At 39.8% G+C, this 19,379-nt stretch overlaps 1 protein-coding gene across 2 annotated transcripts in view; it reads right to left on the bottom strand.

The window, feature by feature from the left end:
* Nucleotides 1-19,379, bottom strand: part of LOC128687535 (ATP-dependent Clp protease proteolytic subunit-like) — a 254,816-nt gene that overhangs the window by 164,887 nt on the left and 70,550 nt on the right. Inside the window, exon 2 of one of the 2 annotated variants that reach the window (XM_070086865.1) lies at nt 13,769-13,951. The exons of the other annotated variant lie outside the window; for it this stretch is intronic. Coding sequence (XP_069942966.1) covers nt 13,769-13,951 — 183 coding nt within the window. The remainder of the gene's footprint in view (nt 1-13,768; nt 13,952-19,379) is intronic. 2 annotated transcript variants of the gene reach the window in all.

Here is a 19,379-nt window from a genome sequence, read left to right as displayed (position 1 = left end):
TGGCTATCCTACTTTGAGTCTCTTTATAGCAGTGAAACAAAGTGGAGTTGAAAATGAAAATGTTTATTTAACTGCAAAGCTTACAGTGTGTGGTTTACATATTACAAAATATTAAACCACAAAGAAAGCCACTAGCATGCCTAGGCATTATGGGCAGACTAATCCTAATTCTTACTGACTACTTTATATTGACACAGGTTATGGAATAGTACATTTTAATGGTCATTACTGCATACAGTAGGGCCCCACTCATACGGCAGGTTAGGTTCCAGGATACCGCCGTAAAGTGGAACACCCTTTTTTCCACTTATAAATGCATACAAATACTAGATAAGTTTACACTAACAAATATTAAGTTAGCAATAGAACTAGGCATTAAAAAAACAATAAAAAAGTACAGTGCACACATAGTGCACTCATTATTTACCTTAAAATATTTATAGTCTTAATCTAGGGTGAGACAAGTAGTATTTATTGTAAGAAATCAAGTGTGGTATGTATGGTAGTCAGCCGGGCTACCATACCAGGCTACCCCACCTACACATAATATTCTATTACATTTAAGCATCCCAGAGTGATAAAATGCATATACAGTTTACTCATTACTTACCTTAAAATATTTGTAGTCTTAATCTAGGGTGAGATGAGCAGTATTTATTGTAAGATATCAAGTGCGGTATGTATGGTAGTCAGCCAGACCACCCTACCCACACATACTATTCTATGATATTTAAGCATCCCAGAGTGATAAAATGCATATACAGTTCACTCATTACTTACCTTAAAATATTTGTAGTCTTAATGTAGGGTCAGGAATAAGTAAATGAGATAAAACAAATAAATGAGAGAGAGAAAGAATGAGTGCATGAGAGAGGACAAGCGCAGAGTTATGTAAGCAAACCAGGCGAAGGTAAGTTTTGTAAACAAACAAAGTGTACACGTCTGGTTTGTGTACAAGTTACATTGTGTACAGGTTGTCTCTACATTGATACGGTAGAATAAATAAAGAACACCACCCCCATTCTCATGTAACATCATTTTGAGAAGAAACGATGCTCTGAGTGAAGGCAATGGAAATAAGTCACTGTCTGGCTTTTTTGGGTTATCCTAGGTTCTCTACACATATGCTGTTATGTATGATAATCTATGTAACTGTATTTGTGTATACCTGAATAAACTTACTTACATACATACAAAAGGAATAATTTTCTACAGTTACCCCTAGTAACACATTTTCTCTTATGTTAGATTTGAGAAAATGTTATTCTTGGCATCACTTGTACAAGTTATCTGGCTACCACATTTCATATTTATGTTTATTTATTCTATTGTGGGGTGTATTTATCATCTTTATATATTATGTATTATGTTTATTATATAAATTTGAAAAAAATATCATGGATGGATTAATGAAAATGTGTACATGCATATTAAGGTAATATACGACATTTAATGAGACTCGGTGAGTATTATTATTATTATTTCTAATATGGCATCACTTGTGCAAGTCGTCTGCTACCACATCTCATATTTATGTTTATTTGTTCTACTGTGGGGTGTATTTATCATATTTATATGTTATGCATCGTGTTTATTATATAATTTTGAAAAAATATCATCGATGGATTAATGAAAATGTGTATATTAATGTAATATACGACATTTAAATGAGACTCGGTGATTATTATCATTACTAATATGATGTCTGGAGACATAAGACACTTACCAATTTTAATGTGTACGTGCATGCCAGCACAGTATGTAAGTTTATTTAAGTACAGGTATACATAAGTATAATTATCAGAGTATATATAAAATATGAAATAACTTTTAAAAACACTTAAAATTTTGGAGTTTCCTGACATAATGGAGAGACTTAGTACTTACGGATCTCACAGAGAATGTAAACAAACCGGGTGGGGCGCGGTGACCGTATTAGAAAGTCAGGTGGGGGAGCCGTACAGCGAGTTTTGGTCATAATTTGAAATGATCATATTAGCAGAAAGCCGTAAAGCGAAACGCCATAAAGCGGGGCCCTACTGTATTGATATAAAAGTTAGGTAATTAAAAAGTTTATCATTAACAAGATTGATAATACTGAAGTAGTTCAAAACATATAACATGGGTCCTACACAGATGACGGCAAGGAAATGAGTGAGCTACTCAAGTCCCAACATGACTCGGTTTTTAGTGAGCCGCTAACCAGACTGAGAGTCGAAGACCTAAATGAATTTTTTTTATGAGCGAAACACAGAATTTAGTAGACTCAAACCTATCTGATATTATTCTGATGCCAGATACATGGAGCTCTGTGTTTATCAAGAACTGCAAGAAGTGCCTATCATGCACTTTTAACATCCTGTGGAGTGGGAGCATGGACACAAGGGTAGTCCCACAGCTGATAGAAACAAGAGACATAGCCCCACTCCACAAAGGAGGCAGTAAAGCAATAGCAAAGAACTACAGACCGATAACCCTAACATCCCATATCATAAAAATCTTTGAAGGGTTCTAAGAAGTAAGATCACCACTCATCTAGATACCCATCAGTTATACAACCCAGGACAACATGAGTTTAGAACAGGTCGCTCCTGCCTGTCCCAACTACTGGACTACTATGACAAGGTCCTGGATGCTCTAGAAGACAGACAAAATGCAGATGTAGTATACACAGACTTTGCAAAAGCCTCTGAGAAGTGTGACCATGGTATAATAATGCACAAAATGCGTGATAAAGGAATAACAGGAAAAGTTGGTAGCTGAATCTATAATTTCCTACCAAACAGAACACAAATAGTAATAGTAAACAGAGTCTGAGGCGGCTACTGTGAAAAGCTCTGCTCCACAGAGCATAGTACTCGCTCCCATCCTGTTCCTCATCCACATATCTGGCATAGACAGGGATGTAAGCCACAGTGCCGTGTCTTCCTTTGCAGATGACACCCAAATTTGCATGACAGTGTCCTCCATTGCAGACACTGCAAGACTCCAGGCAGACACCAACCAAATCTTTAAATGGGCTGCAGAAAACAATATGAAGTTCAATGATAAGAAATTTCAGTTACTCTGATATGAAAATGTGAGGAAATCAAAACTACATCGGAGTATAAAACAAATTCCAAAAAACAATACAGCAAAAAACTAATGTAAGACCTGGGAGTGATAATATCAGAGGCTCTCACTTTCAAAGACCACAACATTGTGTCTTCGCGTCTGCTAGAAAAATGACAGGATGGAAAATGAGAACCTTCAAAACTAGGGATGCCAAGCCCATGATGACAATCTTCAGGTCGCTTGTTCTATCTAGACTAGAATATTGCTGCACACTAACAGCACCTTTCAAGGCAGGTGAAATTACTGACCTAGAAACTATACACAGAGAACCTTCACGGCACACACAATTGCCATAAAACACCTCAGTTACTGGGAATGCTTGAAGTTCCTCAACCTGCACTCCATCGTACGTAGACAAGGAAAATCCTAGAGTGAGTAGTACCAAACCTGCACACGAAAATCACTCCCTATGAAAGCAAAAGACTTGGCAGATGATGTAACATCCCCAGTGAAAAGCAGAGGTCCCACTAACACAATAAGAGACAACACAATAAGTGTCAGGAGCCCAAGACTGTTCAACTGCCTCCCAGCATACATAAGAGGGATTAACAATAGACCCCTGGCTGTCTTCAAGAAGGCGCTGGACAATAACCTTACCAGCTGGGTTGTGGTTCATACGTCAGGTTACGTGCAGCCAATAGTAACAGCCTGGTTGAACAGGCCCTGATCCACCATGAGCCCTGGTCACAGACTGGGCCATGGGTGCGTTGACCCCCAAAACTCTCTCCAGGTATACTCCAAGTACAGGAAGGCCCCGCTTTACGGCGTTTCACTTTACGGCGTTCTGCTAATACCGACATTTCAAATTATGACCAAAACTCGCTATACGGCTCCCCCCACCTGACTTTCTAATACGGTCACCGTGCCCCACCCTGTTTGTTTACATTCTCCATGAGCTCAGTAAGCACTAAGTCTCTCCATTTTGTCTGGAAACTCCAAAATTTCAAATGTTTTTAAAAGTTATTTCATATTTTATATATACTCTGATAATTATACTTATGTATACCTGTACCTAAATAAACTTACATACTGTGCTGGCATGCATGTACACATTAAAATTTGTAAGTGTCTTATGTCTCCAGACGTCATATTAGTAATGATAATAATAATCATCGAGTCATTTAAATGTCGTATATTACGTTAATATACACATTTTCATTAATCCATCCATGATATTTTTTTCAAAATTATATAATAAACACGATGCATAACATATAAATAAGATAAATACACCCCACAGTAGAATAAATAAACATAAATGTGAGATGTGGTAGCAGACGACTTGCACAAGTGATGCCATATTAGAAATAATAATAACAATACTCACCGAGTCTCATTAAATGTCGTATATTACGGTAATATACACATTTTCATTAATCCATCCATGATATTTTTTTCAAAATTATATAATAAACACGATGCATAACATATAAATAAGATAAATACACCCCACAGTAGAATAAATAAACATAAATGTGAGATGTGGTAGCAGACGACTTGCACAAGTGACGCCATATTAGAAATGATAATAATAACAATACTCACCGAGTCTCATTAAATGTCGTATATTACGGTAATATACACATTTTCATTAATCCATCCATGATATTTTTTTCAAAATTATATAATAAACACGATGCATAACATATAAATAAGATAAATACACCCCACAGTAGAATAAATAAACATAAATGTGAGATGTGGTAGCAGACGACTTGCACAAGTGACGCCATATTAGAAATAATAATAATAATAACAATACTCACCGAGTCTCATTAAATGTCGTATATTACGTTAATATACACATTTTCATTAATCCATCCATGATATTTTTTTTCAAAATTATATAATAAACACGATACATAACATAAAAAGATGATAAATACACCCCACAATAGAATAAATAAACAGAAATATAAGATGTGGGAGCCACATAACTTGTACAAGTGACGGCAAGAATAACATTTTCTCTAATCTAACATAAGAGAAAATGTATTACTGGGGGTAACTGTAGAAAATTATTCCTTTCGTATGTATGTAAGTAAGTTTATTCAGGTATACACAAATACAGTTACATAGATTATCATACATAACAACATACGTGTAGAGAACCTAGGATAACCCAAAAAAGTCAGTGTGACTTATTTCCATTGCCTTCACTCAGAGCTTCATTTCTTCTCAAAATGATGTTACATGAGAATGGGAGTGTTCTTCTTTATTAATTCTACAGTATCAATGTAGAGACAACCTGTACACAATGTAACTTGTACACAAACCAGACGTGTACACTTCGTTTGTTTACAAAACTTACGTTCGCCTGGTTTGTTTACATAACTCTGCGCCTGTCCCCTCTCATGTACTCATTCTTTCTCTCTCTCATTTATTCGTTTTATCTCATTTACTTACTCCTGACCCTACATTAAGACTACAAATATTTTAAGGTAAGTAATGAGTGAACTGTATATACATTTTATCGCTCTGGGATGCTTAAATATCATAGAATAGTATGTGTGGGTGGGGTGGCCTGGTAAGGTAGCCTGGCTATTACCATACATACCACACTTGATTTCTTACAATAAATACTACTTGTCTCACCCTAGATTAAGACTATAAATATTTTAAGGTAAGTAATGAGTGCACTATGTGTGTATTGTACTTTTTTATTGTTTTTTGATGCCTGGTTCTATTGCTAACTTAATATATGTTAGTGTAAACTTGTTATCTAGTGTTTGTATGCATTTATAAGTGGAAAAAAAGGGTGTTCCACTTTACGGCGGTTTCCGCTTTACGGCGGTAGCCTGGAACCTAACCTGCCGTATAAGTGGGGCCCTCCTGTATTACCATTAGTAAATTTAGTAATGGGAATGGTTTCATCTCAGCATGATAGACTTTTACTATAAGAGCTCCTATATTGGCAGAGTATTTCAGACAAACTTAGGACTAACTTAAGATTAACTGGCCAATAACTATCAGGAATTTTATGTTTCCAGTCATTTGGGTGACTGTAAATGTAAAATAGGAAGAATTACAGATAATGAGAGTAAGTCTTTTTTGTTTTGGATGTGTTCATGATACTGAAAATAGCATGTGTGATTCTGACATAGCTGACGATGGGTGTGTTAGGGAGATATGTAAGATGTTTTCTAACAGCGGTCAGGCAGAAACTGAAGAAACTTTTACTGCAAGAAATGGTTGGTTTGACCATTTTAAAAATCAAATTCAATTGCATATTGTAAAACTAACTGGTGAGTCTGCCAGTCCAGATAAAGAAGCTGCTGCTAAATATCCCAATTTTTTTTAAGAAAATAGTGGAAGATGGTGGATACACAGACCAACAAATATAAAAATATTTCCCATACTTGGGAAGAGTTAACTACAAGTAATATGCATGAAGTGTGAAAACACATTTTGCCTCATTGCACAAATAATTTCAAGTAATTTCCCTCTTAAGTTTAAGCTGTTGTTGAAGAAATAACAGACATTGTACGGTGGTTTGGTGTCCATGAACTGGACTCCACAAATGTTTGTGACTTACTTGGAAGACCGTCTTAATTTTGATTAACAATAAAACGTAATAATGCTTATGTTGCTTAGTTTATAATAAACGTGAATAAGAAATACATTTTTATTATCCTTGGGTAAGATATTAAAAATTTTCATTGCACACTGTATTTTCAATTGAGTGGGACCAATTACCATACTTTGTGTGTTAAGAAGGCTTTGAATAGTAAGAATCAGATTAACACGATTGTTTAGTAGGATTCATCATTTGTACTAATCGAGGCATAGATCTAGTATCAGTAAAATAAACAACACATTGACAAATATAATACAGGTTGATCATCACTAATCCAGCCCCATCAGGACCTGTAGGGTGCCGGATTACAGAGTGGTTCGGTTAGGTTAAAATACACTTAACCTAACAGTGGTATTTACGCATCAGCAATTTCACCCACTTTATTCCCTGTTTTTGGCCCATTCCATTGTGCCAGTCTACCAAATTCATAGCTATTTCACTAGTATTCCTTCTAGTCTGTTGATCGAGTACAAGAAATCGCCAATTTACCTATTTCAACTACCCAATAAAGTGGTCAGAAATTGGTAATTTGGACAATTTCACACAAATTTCAGTAGATGCCAATTTCAAAACAGGGTCCCGAATAAACAATGCAGAGATTCCTGGCACTAAAATAACATTTTCTCTGTTCATTAGTCATGACTCCAGGCCCCTTTTATATTATTCTTGCTTTCCATTTAAATTTTTATTCACACAAAAATAGAAGATTTACTGTTGTGTAGACTACTGCATTATCGTAATAATTGTATAAAAAATGTCAGCCCATTCATAACTGCATATTAGACCGGCCAGTTGGACATGCATTGGACAGTGACATCATTTGTTTACTCATACGCATCGGCAAAAATCTAACATTTCCGCTACTTTCCATCCTAAAACCAATCAAAATCATATCTATTTCTGTAATATACAGTGGTACCTTGGTATACATCCTTAATCCATTCCAGGACCTTGGACTTACACCAAACAGGACGTATACCAAACAAATTTTCACATAAGAAATATAGGGAAAACGATTAATCCATTCCCATGAAAAAAAATCCTATTGCTATTGGTATATTATACATTGATGGGGTTGTATAAAATAATTTAAATTGCTTAATACTAAAATATGTAATTTAAATACTACTTAATCCTAATTTTTTTTTTTTTTTTCAACAAGTCGGCCGTCTCCCACCGAGGCAGGGTGACCCAAAAAAGAAAGAAAATCCCCAAAAAGAAAATACTTTCATCATCATTCAACACTTTCACCACACTCACACATTATCACTGTTTTTGCAGAGGTGCTCAGAATACAACAGTTTAGAAGCATACACATATAAAGATACACAACATATCCCAAACCACTCCTTTAAAGTGCAGGCATTGTACTTCCCATTTCCAGGACTCAAGTCCGACTATATGAAAATAACTGGTTTCCCTGAATTTTTTTTTTTTTTTTTTTCAACAAGTCGGCCGTCTCCCACCGAGGCAGGGTGACCCAAAAAAGAAAGAAAATCCCCAAAAAGAAAATACTTTCATCATCATTCAACACTTTCACCACACTCACACATTATCACTGCTTTTGCAGAGGTGCTCAGAATACAACAGTTTAGAAGCATATACGTATAAAGATACACAACATATCCCTCCAAACTGCCAATATCCCAAACCCATCGTTTAAAGTGCAGGCATTGTACTTCCCATTTCCAGGACTCAAGTCCGACTATATGAAAATAACCGGTTTCCCTGAATCCCTTCACTAAATATTACCCTGCTCACACTCCAACAGATCATCAGGTCCCAAGTACCATTCGTCTCCATTCACTCCTATCTAACACACTCACGCACGCTTGCTGGAAGTCCAAGCCCCTTGCCCACAAAACCTCCTTTACCCCCTCTCTCCAACCCTTTTGAGGATGACCCCTACCCCGCCTTCCTTCCCCTATAGATTTATATGCTTTCCATGTCATTCTACTTTGATCCATTCTCTCTAAATGACCAAACCAACTCAACAACCCCTCTTCTGCCCCCTGACTAATACTTTTATTAACTCCACACCTTTTCCTAATTTCCACACTCCGAATTTTCTGCATAATATTTACATCACACATTGCCTTTAAACAGGACATCTCCACTGCCTCCAACCATCTCCTCGCTGCTGCATTTACCACCCAAGCTTCACACCCATATAAGAGTGTTGGTACTACTATACTTTCATACATTCCCTTCTTTGCCTCCATAGATAACGTTTTTTGACTCCACATATACCTCAACGCACCACTCACCTTTTTTCCCTCATCAATTCTATGATTAACCTCATCCTTCATAAATCCATCCGCCGACACGTCAACTCCCAAGTATCTGAAAACATTCACTTCTTCCATACTCCTCCTCCCCAATTTGATATCCAATTTTTCTTTATCTAAATCATTTGATACCCTCATCACCTTACTCTTTTCTATGTTCACTTTCAACTTTCTACCTTTACACACATTCCCAAACTCATCCACTAACCTTTGCAATTTTTCTTTAGAATCTCCCATAAGCACAGTATCATCAGCAAAAAGTAACTGTGTCAATTCCCATTTTGAATTTGATTCCCCAAAATTTAATCCCACCCCTCTTCCGAACACCCTAGCATTTACTTCCTTTACAACCCCATCTATAAATATATTAAACAACCATAGTGACATTACACATCCCTGTCTAAGACCTACTTTTACCGGGAAGTAGTCTCCCTCTCTTCTACACACCCTAACCTGAGCCTCACTATCCTCATAAAAACTCTTTACAGCATTTAATAACTTACCACCTATTCCATATACTTGCAACATCTGCCACATTGCTCTAAATCCATAAATGCAATAAAAACTTCCCTACCTTTATCTAAATACTTTTCACATATATGCTTCAATGTAAACACTTGATCTACACATCCCCTACCCACTCTGAAACCTCCTTGCTCATCCGCAATCCTACATTCTGTCTTACCTCTAATTCTTTCAATTATAACCCTACCGTACACTTTTCCTGGTGTACTCAGTAAACTTATTCCTCTATAATTTTTACAGTCTCTTCTGTCCCCTTTCCCTTTATATAAAGGGACTATACATGCTCTCTGCCAATCCCTAGGTACCTTCCCCTCTTTCATTCATTTATTAAACAAAAGTACCAACCACTCCAACACTATATCCCCCCTTGCTTTTAACATTTCTGTCATGATCCCATCAGTTCCAGCTGCTTTACCCCCTTTCATTCTACATAATGCCTCACATACCTCCCCCACACTTACATTCTGCTCTTCTTCACTCCTAAAAGATGGTATACCTCCCTGATCAGTGCATGAAATTACTGCCTCTCTTTCTTCCTTAACATTTAAAAGTTCCTCAAAATATTCTCTCCATCTACCTAATACCTCCATCTCCCCATCTACTAACTCCCCTACTCTGTTTTTAACTGACAAATCCATACTTTCCCTAGGCTTTCTTAGCTTGTTTAACTCACTCCAAAATTTTTTCTAATTTTCATTAAAATTTCTTGACAGTGCCTCTCCCACTCTATCATCTGCTCTCCTCTTGCACTCTCTCACCACTCTCTTTACCATTCTTTTACTCTCCATATACTCTGCTCTTCTTATAACACTTCTGCTTTGTAAAAACCTCTCATAAGCTACCTTTTTCTCTTTTATCACACCCTTTACTTCATCATTCCACCAATCACTCCTCTTTCCTCCTGCCCCCACCCTCTTATAACCACAATCTTCTAAAATACATACATAAATATAAATACAAAAGATTTAGATGAAATTAATGCAAATTTAACCTCACTTTACTTTGCTGAAAAGAGTTGAGTGCCTAGTAGGATAGTGCTGAGAAGGAAGAAGGAGGAAATGTTACTGTTTGGAAGGAGAGTCCACTTCTCTTTTCTGTCTCTTTTTCCTATCTGGACCTGGTTGAAGGTCACCAGGTTTGACTTTTACTAAAAAGAACACTACTTCTGCCTTCTCCTCAGAATGTTTCGGAAATGTGACATTGTTTGGTCATTCCAGACAATGCTATTATGGCTTGCTTGGGCTTTGTTGGGGTGGTACTTCTTTGCAAAGTTTTTGAAGTCCATCCGTTTGGCAAAGATTTCCTTGATTAATGAAGTAGGGGCTTCCTCTGACTCCTCTTCTGAGCCTGAAGAGAGTGCCTCCATCTTAGTCTTGTGCTCCTCCTTCTTCTCAAGTTCCTGCAGCTTCTCGGTGGTCAGCTCTTCTCTGTGCCCCTCCACTAACTCCTCCACATCACCATCACTCACATCCAAACCCATGGACCTGCCCAGAGACACAATATCCTCCACTATAGACACAGCCTCAAAGTCCCTTTCAGCCGCTGCTTCTGGCCACAGATTCCTCCAAGCAGAGTTCATTGTTCTGTATGAAACTTCCAGCCAGGCTCTGTCAATGAGAGTTATGCAATGGTCGATAGTAAAGTGATCTTTCCAAAACTCTCTCAGGGTTAACTCTGTGTCAGAGGTCACTTCAAAGCACCTTTGGAATAGTGCTTTAGTGTAGAGTTTCTCGAAATTACTGATGACCTGTTGATCCATGGGCTGAATGAGAGTTGTGTTAGGGGAGAGACACTTTACAGTGAAGTCAAACTCCAGCAGCACATAGTCCTGCAAGCTTGGAGGGTGAGCTGGAGCATTGTCCATTATGAGGAGGGCCTTCAGAGGTAGGTTTTTCTCCTCTAAATAACTTTTTACACTTGGCCCAAACACAACATTAAACCATTCGCTGAAATATTCTCTGGTACCCAAGCCTTGCTGTTTGACCTCCACATCACAGGTAACCGAGTTTTCTGCACATTGTTTTTTAAAGACCCTCAGGTTTTCAGAGTGGTAGATCAGCAGAGGCTTCAGTTTGCAATCCCCACTTGCACTGGCACAGAATAAGAGTTAACCTATTCTTCATTGGCTTGTGTTCTGGTAATGCCTTCTCCTCTTGTGTAATATAGGTCCTGTTAGGTGTTTTCTTCCAAAACAGGCCTGTTCCATCACAATTAAAAACTTGTTGGGGAACAAAACCATCGGCCTCCACAAATTCCCCAAACTCTGTAACAAAATCATTGGTGGTATCTTTATCATTTTGACCCATACAAGTTCTAGCATGCGAGTCGTATTCCAAACAAAAGTCAAATACCAGCCAAAAATTTTCGTGTCTAAACAGGATATATACCAAGTTGGATTTATTCCAATGTATACCAAAGTACAACTGTGTCTTCCATTCTATCAAATGACACCAGAAAAACAAGAATACATCCATAAAAACCATATGAAAATACACTGCAAATTCACTGTTTTACACCAAAATCACGGTCACAGTTTTTTTTTCTCATTATGCACTGCTTGCTGCAGTACATAATGTAAGTGTGCATTGTATGCTGTAGTGCATAATGTAAGTATGCTCTGCATGCTGCAGTGCACACTTACCACACAGACCTATTCTCTGATATGTAGGCCCAAATTTACCGGTCACAGCTTACCTGAGTGAGCTGTGCTCATGGCGGCCAACAGTGGCTTCAAAGCCACCTTATCTTTTATGGACAATGCATGGCGTATGTGCTTTACACAATGAGAAGCATTTCTTTTATTCATTGGAACCATGGCTAGGGCTAAAAATGAGCAGGTTATAACAATAAATGGAAAAAGAAAGAAATTGCAAGTAGCACCACCAAACAGAGCAGCTGGTTGGTGTGACAACCCCGGAAATCTGAAATTATGCTAGCCAAAATTAGTGCCAGATTACTGATTGCCAAAATTAGTGCCAGATTACTGATTGCCAGATTATTGATGGCCAACCTGTATTAACCTCAAAATATATTAGAAATGGGTGTGGGGGCAGTATAGTCAGGGTCTTGGAAGGTATTCCAGTGTTTCATACACTAAATTGGATGTTCATTATGAAGTTATGACACGTGTTATGTACCTGTTCCCAATAAAGCTAACAGAATTCTTGGCTTCATATCTAGAAGTATAAATAATAGAAGTCCTCAGGTTGTTTTTCAACTCTATATATCTCGGTTAGACCTCATTTAGACTATGCTGCTCAGTTCTGGTCACCGTATTACAGAATGGATATAAATGCTCTGGAAAACATACAGAGGAGGATGACAAAGATGATCCCATGTATCAGAAATCTTCCCTATGAGGATGGACTGAGGGCCCTGAATCTGCTCTCTCTCGAAAGGCGTAGAATTAGGGGGGATATGATCGGGGTGTATAAATGGAAAACAGGAATAAATAAAGGGGATGTAAATAGCGTGCTGAAAATTTCCATCCAAGACAGGACTCGCAGCAATGGTTTCAAGTTGGAAAAATTCAGATTCAGGAAGGATATAGGAAAGCACTGGTTTGGTAATAGAGTTGTGGATGAGTGGAACAAACTCCCGAGTACAGTTATAGAGGCTAAAACATTGTGTAGTTTTAAAAATAGATTAGATAAATACATGAGTGGGTGTGGGTGGGTGTGAGTTGGACCTGACTAGCTTGTGCTGCTGGGTCTGGTGCCGTGCTCTTTCCTTAAGTGGAAGTGACCAGACTGGGTGGGTCATTGGGCTAATCGGGGGGGGGGGGGGGGACATGGACCTGCTCTGCATGGGTCAGTAGGTCTGCTGCAATGTTCCTTCTTTCTTATGTTCTTATCCATCACATAATGCTTTTTATGAACATAAACATTTTAAGATTAAAGTCAGAGCATAAAGGCATTCTCAAAGGATCATCTGCAAACTATAAGACAGAAAACAATAAACAAATACGGAAAAAGAAGGTATACTCACTTATTAAGGACACCCACTGTAAATATAATTATTTATTAATGACAAGACTAATTGTGATTATTATTATTATTATAATAACCACAGGAAAGTTCTAAACCCTTAGAAATCACATAGCACCTGTGCAGTATGTAAACTGATTTGTTTGAAAGAAGGGGAGGGTAATTCCAAGGATGAAGGATCTTTCACTAGCATCAAGACACTCCTTACCCCTTAAACAAAATGACAAGAGAAGTTTGAGGTCACACCTAAAATACTGCAACAGATAACATTATCTTACCGGGCCCATGATGCAAATGATTCTCTCCTTCAAGAGACGAGAGAAAATATCATAGGCACGTTCTCCTCTTCCTGTCTGTTCTATCACAATAGGGATCATACCCAGCAACCTCGTGGTGATGTGTGAGGTGACACGTGGGTGAACAAGCCAGTGACATGCTGGATAAATGATACCATTACCAGCCTGAAACAATAAGTAGTAGTAGTCATCCTGCTTTCTCAGATTCATACAAACATATTCTGAATAGCACACATAATACATACACTGCTGTATATCATATACATTCATTGCTATATATCATACACAATACTCCAGCAATGTCAGGCAAATAGCTTCAATAAAAAAGGTAGAGGTATAACACCAATTTTCTGGCATTGTTGGAAAATAGCCTTTGCCAATACAGTGGACCCTCGCCTAACATTAAATCCGCCTAGCGATACATTTTAACGCAAAAATTTTGCCTCGGCTAGCGCTAAAAAACTCGCCCAACGCGATTCGTTCTGTTCGAGACGTGTCCACGTGTGGCCTGAGAGCGCCTCACTTGTCCCGTGGGTGCCAGTGTTTACAAGCCAGTCACCGCAGTCGCATCCAAACATACAATCGGAACATTTCATATTATCACAGCATTTTTAGTGATTGCACCTGCAAGATAAGTCACCATGGGCCCCAATAAAGCTTCTAGTGCCAACCCTACAGCAAAAAGGGTGAGAATGACTATGGATATGAAGAAAGAGATCATTGCTAAGTATGAAAGTGGAGTGTGTGTCTCCGAGCTGGCCAGCTATTGCAAGCCGTGTTGGTGACTATTACACTGACAATGTTGTGAAACACTTTAGGAATGTCATAAAGGAATGAGAGGTACAGGCCTCTATGGACAGATATGTTGTGCGACAGAGGTCCAGTGACTCTCAAGCTGGTCCTAGTGGCATTAAAAGAAGAAGGGAAGTAACCCCGGAGAAGGACTTGACACCTCAAGTCCTAATGGAAGGGGATTCCCCTTCTAAACATTATCACCATCCACACTCTCCCCTCCTCCCATCCCATCAATCATCACCAGATCTTCAATAAAGGTAAGTGTCGTGTAATTGTACATGTCTTCTTCAGTTTGTGTGTATTAAAATTAATATTTCATGTGGTAATTTTTTTTTTTTATACTTTGGGGTGTCAGGAACGGATTAATTTGATTTCCATTATTTCTTATGGGGAAAATTAATTCGGCTAATGATGATTTCGCCTAACGTTGAGCTCTCAGGAACAGATTAATATCGTTAGGCGAGGGTCCACTGTACGTATATCGATTCCCGTATGTTGCATAAGTGTCTCAATCTTCAACTTGTCGGTTTTCAAAACCATTTATCATACATCAATTTTACCAGACCAACAGAGGTCATGTAATAATAATTCAACAATACACCTGTGACCCACCATGGGCTGCTGGAAACTTAACCCTTTCAGGGTTTCAGCCATATTGTACGGCTTACGCACCAGTGTTTTTGACGTACTAGTACTCGTAAATTCTATCGCCTTCAAATCTCGCATGAAAAGGCTGGAAGGCCTAGGTGTGAGAGAATGGGTGTGTGTGGTCGGTGTGCACAGTAGAAAAAAATCTGAGACCCAGTGGCGCACTGTGGGAACGCCATTTTAGTAGACCTTGTTCACCATGCCTCGCAGTAAGAAGTACCTCACTCCACAGCCAATTGGGACACTTTTGTTCCCCAGTGACAGTTTTAATACAGATGGAAGTGCAAGTGAAGATGAGTTTCAAGGTTTTGGCGAGGCTGTGATCGAAACTAATGACCATAATATCGGTAATAGTGAAGAAAACCCAGATGACCCTCAACCTTCCACCTCTGCTGCTGGGCCATCTTGTTCACGTTCAGTTGTACCAGAATCGAAGAGGAAACTCCTATTTTCCCAAATCCTGGACTCAGATGTGAGCATTGATGATGATAGTGATGGTGAATATGAACCAGTTCCTGTAGTTATAGTGAAGTGGAATATTCTCCAGTGAAGCGTCAGTATATACGACGATATATGCGCTCTCGTAGTGTGCCATATGCTATTCCAAGGGGAAGGAGTACATTTCGGAGTACATCCCATGGCTGTAGAACAGGAACAGAGAGCGAAAATGATGATCATAGTGTTGCAATTGGGATGGAAAATGTGTATGGTGGTGGTAGTGGTGGTGCCGGCCATGAGGCACCAGCAGTGGGCCATGCTGCCACCCACGCCGCTGCCACCCATGCCGCTGCCACCCATGCTGCTGCCACCCGCGCTGCTGCCCTAGCCGGTCTACAACAAAGGCCACCATCCCCCACCCACCCACCACACCAGCCTCTACAACCACAACCTCCACAACCACAACCACCTGTCAATGTCCAGTACCCACCACCAGACCGCACCTGGGATTGGCAGGAAAATGTCAATTTTGTTCCAAATCCCCACCAGTTTGATGAAAGCCAAAGTGGATTATGGCCATGTTGTAAACTGGGGAACAATGCCACTGAACTGGAATGTTTCGAGTTATTCTTTGACGAACCCGATGGAAATTATTGTCAGGGAAAGCAACAGATACTACGAGTACACCATGGCAAACACATTACTTTCACCAAAATCACATCTACACCAGTGGAAGGAGACAACTGTGGCTGAGATGTATCTTTTCTTTGCCACATGTGTATAAGCACAGAGTGAAATCATACTGGTCAACAGACTGCCTGATTGCAACCCCAGGTTTCAGTGATAAAATGGGAGTGAATCGATTTGTGTTACTGTTGCGTATGCTTCACTTCTCAGACAAAATCAGGCCTGACAGAAATGACAGGTTATATAAGATTAGGAATGTGTTTGTGTAGCTGAAAGAGAAATTCAATATGCATAACAAAAAAAAAGGCACAATACAGTGGACCCCCGCATACCAGACGCATCGCATACCGTACAATCCGCATACCGCTCGCTTTTTTCGCAAAAATTTTGCCTCGCATACCGCCCAAAAACCCGCTCACCGCCCTTCGTCCGAGATGCGTCCAATGTGCGGCCTGAGCCACGCTCACTGTTCCGCCGGCAATGTTTACAAGCCAGCCTCCGCGGTAACATCCAAGCATACAATCGGAACATTTCGTATTATTACCGTGTTTTTGGTGATTTTTTCTGGAAAATAAGTGACCATGGGCCCCAAGAAAGCTTCTAGTGCCAACCCTACAGCAATAAGGGTGAGAATTACTATAGAGATGAAGAAAAAGATCATTGATAAGTATGAAAGTGGAGTGCGTGTCTCCGAGCTGGCCAGGTTGTATAATAAACCCCAATCAACCATCGCTACTATTGGTGGTACAGCTGCTGCTGCTGCTGTACCACCGTCAGCTGCTGCTGCACTGTCAGCTGCTGCTGCACTGTCAGCTGCTGCTGCTGTTGTACCACCGTCAGTTGCTGCTGCTGCTGTAGCATTGTCTGCTGCTGCTGTAGCATCGTCTGCTGCTGCTGTAGCATCGTCTGCTGCTGCTGTAGCATCGTCTGCTGCTGCTGTAGCATCGTCTGCTGCTGCTGTAGCATCGTCTGCTGCTGCTGTAGCATCGTCTGCTGCTGCTGTAGCATCGTCTGTTGCTGCTGTAGCATCGTCTGCTGCTGCTCCACTGTCAGCTGCTGCTGCACTGTCAGCTGCTGCTGCACTGTCAGCTGCTGCTGCACTGTCAGCTGCTGCTGCACTGTCAGCTGCTGCTGCACTGTCAGCTGCTGCTGCACTGTCAGCTGCTGCTGCACTGTCAGCTGCTGCTGCTGTTGTACCACCGTCAGCTGCTGCTGCTGCTGCTGTAGCATCGTCTGCTGCTGCTGTAGCATCGTCTGCTGCTGCTGTAGCATAGTCTGTTGCTGCTGTAGCATCATCTGCTGCTGCTGTAGCATCGTCTGTTGCTGCTGTAGCATCGTCTGTTGCTGCTGTAGCATCGTCTGTTGCTGCTGTACCACCGTCAGCTGCTGCTGCTGCTGTAGCACCGTTGTTGGTGTGGCTTATTGAGAATACCAAGAAACAATTAATCCCAGAGGATTTGCCACCCAGGATAACCCAAAAAAGTCAGTGTCATCGAAGACTGTCTAACTTATTTCCATTGGGGTCCTTAATCTTGTCTCCCAGGATGCAACCCACACCAGTCGACTAACACCCAGGTGAACAGGGAAAAATGCCTGGAACTAGTGCTCATATTGGTGAATTTAAAGCCAGCAAAGGTTGGTTTGAGAGATTTAAGAATCGTAGTGGCATACACAGTGTGATAAGGCCTGTTCTGGAAGAAAATGCCAAACAGGACCTACAGTACTCAGGAGGAAAAGGCACTCCCAGGACACAGTGTCTCATCAGTCATTGCTGCATCTTCAATAATTGTGTCATTTATTCTTCATTTAGTAGAGTAGTACATGCACAATATATATTGTGCATGTACTACTCTACTATTGTGCATGTATCCTTCTCTTTGTGTGTAGGAACTTTGTGTGTAGGAAAATGTATATTTCATGTGGTAAAATTTTTTTTTCATACTTTTGGGTGTCTTGCACGGATTAATTTGATTTCCATTATTTCTTATGGGGAAAATTCATTCGCATACTGAACATTTCGCATAACAATCAACCCTCTTGCACGGACTAAGGTCGGTATGCGGGGGTCCACTGTACCGTGACTGGAACGATGCACAAATAACCCGCACATAAAAGAGAGAAGCTTACGACGATGTTTCGGTCTGACTTGGACCACTTCTGGTTAGTATGACTTTGTAAATGGTCCAAGTCGGACCAAAACGTCGTCATAAGCTTCTCTCTTTTATGTGCGGGTTATTTGTGTTTCAATATGTATTTTTATCCCTTCAGGAAGCTTGTAATTGATGAGTCTGATTCTGTTCAAAGACCCTCTTTCAAGCAGTACATACCAAGCAAGAGGAAACGCTTTGGTATAAAGTTGTTTGTGCTTTGTGATTGTTACAGTGGTCTGGTATTGGATATTATTGTGTACACTGGAAGTTATACATTGCAAAATACCAGGAAGTTATTGGGCATCTCAGGTGATGTGGTTAGAACAATGATAGAACCATACCTTGGTAAGGGGTATATATTATATACTGATAACTGGTACACAAGCCCCTCACTCAGTGATTTTTTTGTGAGTGAACATGACAGTTGTGTGTGGCACAGTGCGTGCAAATCGTAAGCATATGCCCAGGTTTGATGCTGGCACTCGTAGAGGTGAGGTGCAGGCATTTGCTGCCAATGACATCATGGCATTTCGGTGGCATGACAAACGAGATGTCACACTGTTGTCATCAGTTCACCCTAATGAAATGGCAGACACTGGCAGGCAGCATGGAGAAAGCAATGAACCCATTCTAAAACCTGCAGCTGTGATTGATTACACCTTCAATATGCGCTCAGTGGACAAATGTGACATGCAGATTGGGTTTGCTGATTGTGTTTGCAAGAGTTATAAGTGGTACATAAAACTCTTTTTCCATCTTCTGGACATTTCCATGCTCAATGCTTATAATATGTATAAGATGAGGACCAGAAACAAACCATCATATGGCAAATTCTGTTTGTCTGTCATCAGACAAATAGTACAGGTCCTCCATCA

The sequence above is a fragment of the Cherax quadricarinatus genome, chromosome 20, assembly GCF_038502225.1.
Source record: "Cherax quadricarinatus isolate ZL_2023a chromosome 20, ASM3850222v1, whole genome shotgun sequence".
Classification (NCBI taxonomy): Eukaryota; Metazoa; Arthropoda; class Malacostraca; order Decapoda; family Parastacidae; genus Cherax; species Cherax quadricarinatus.
The sequence above is the reverse complement of the archived record's forward strand: the minus strand, read 5'-3'. Positions and strand labels throughout refer to the sequence as shown.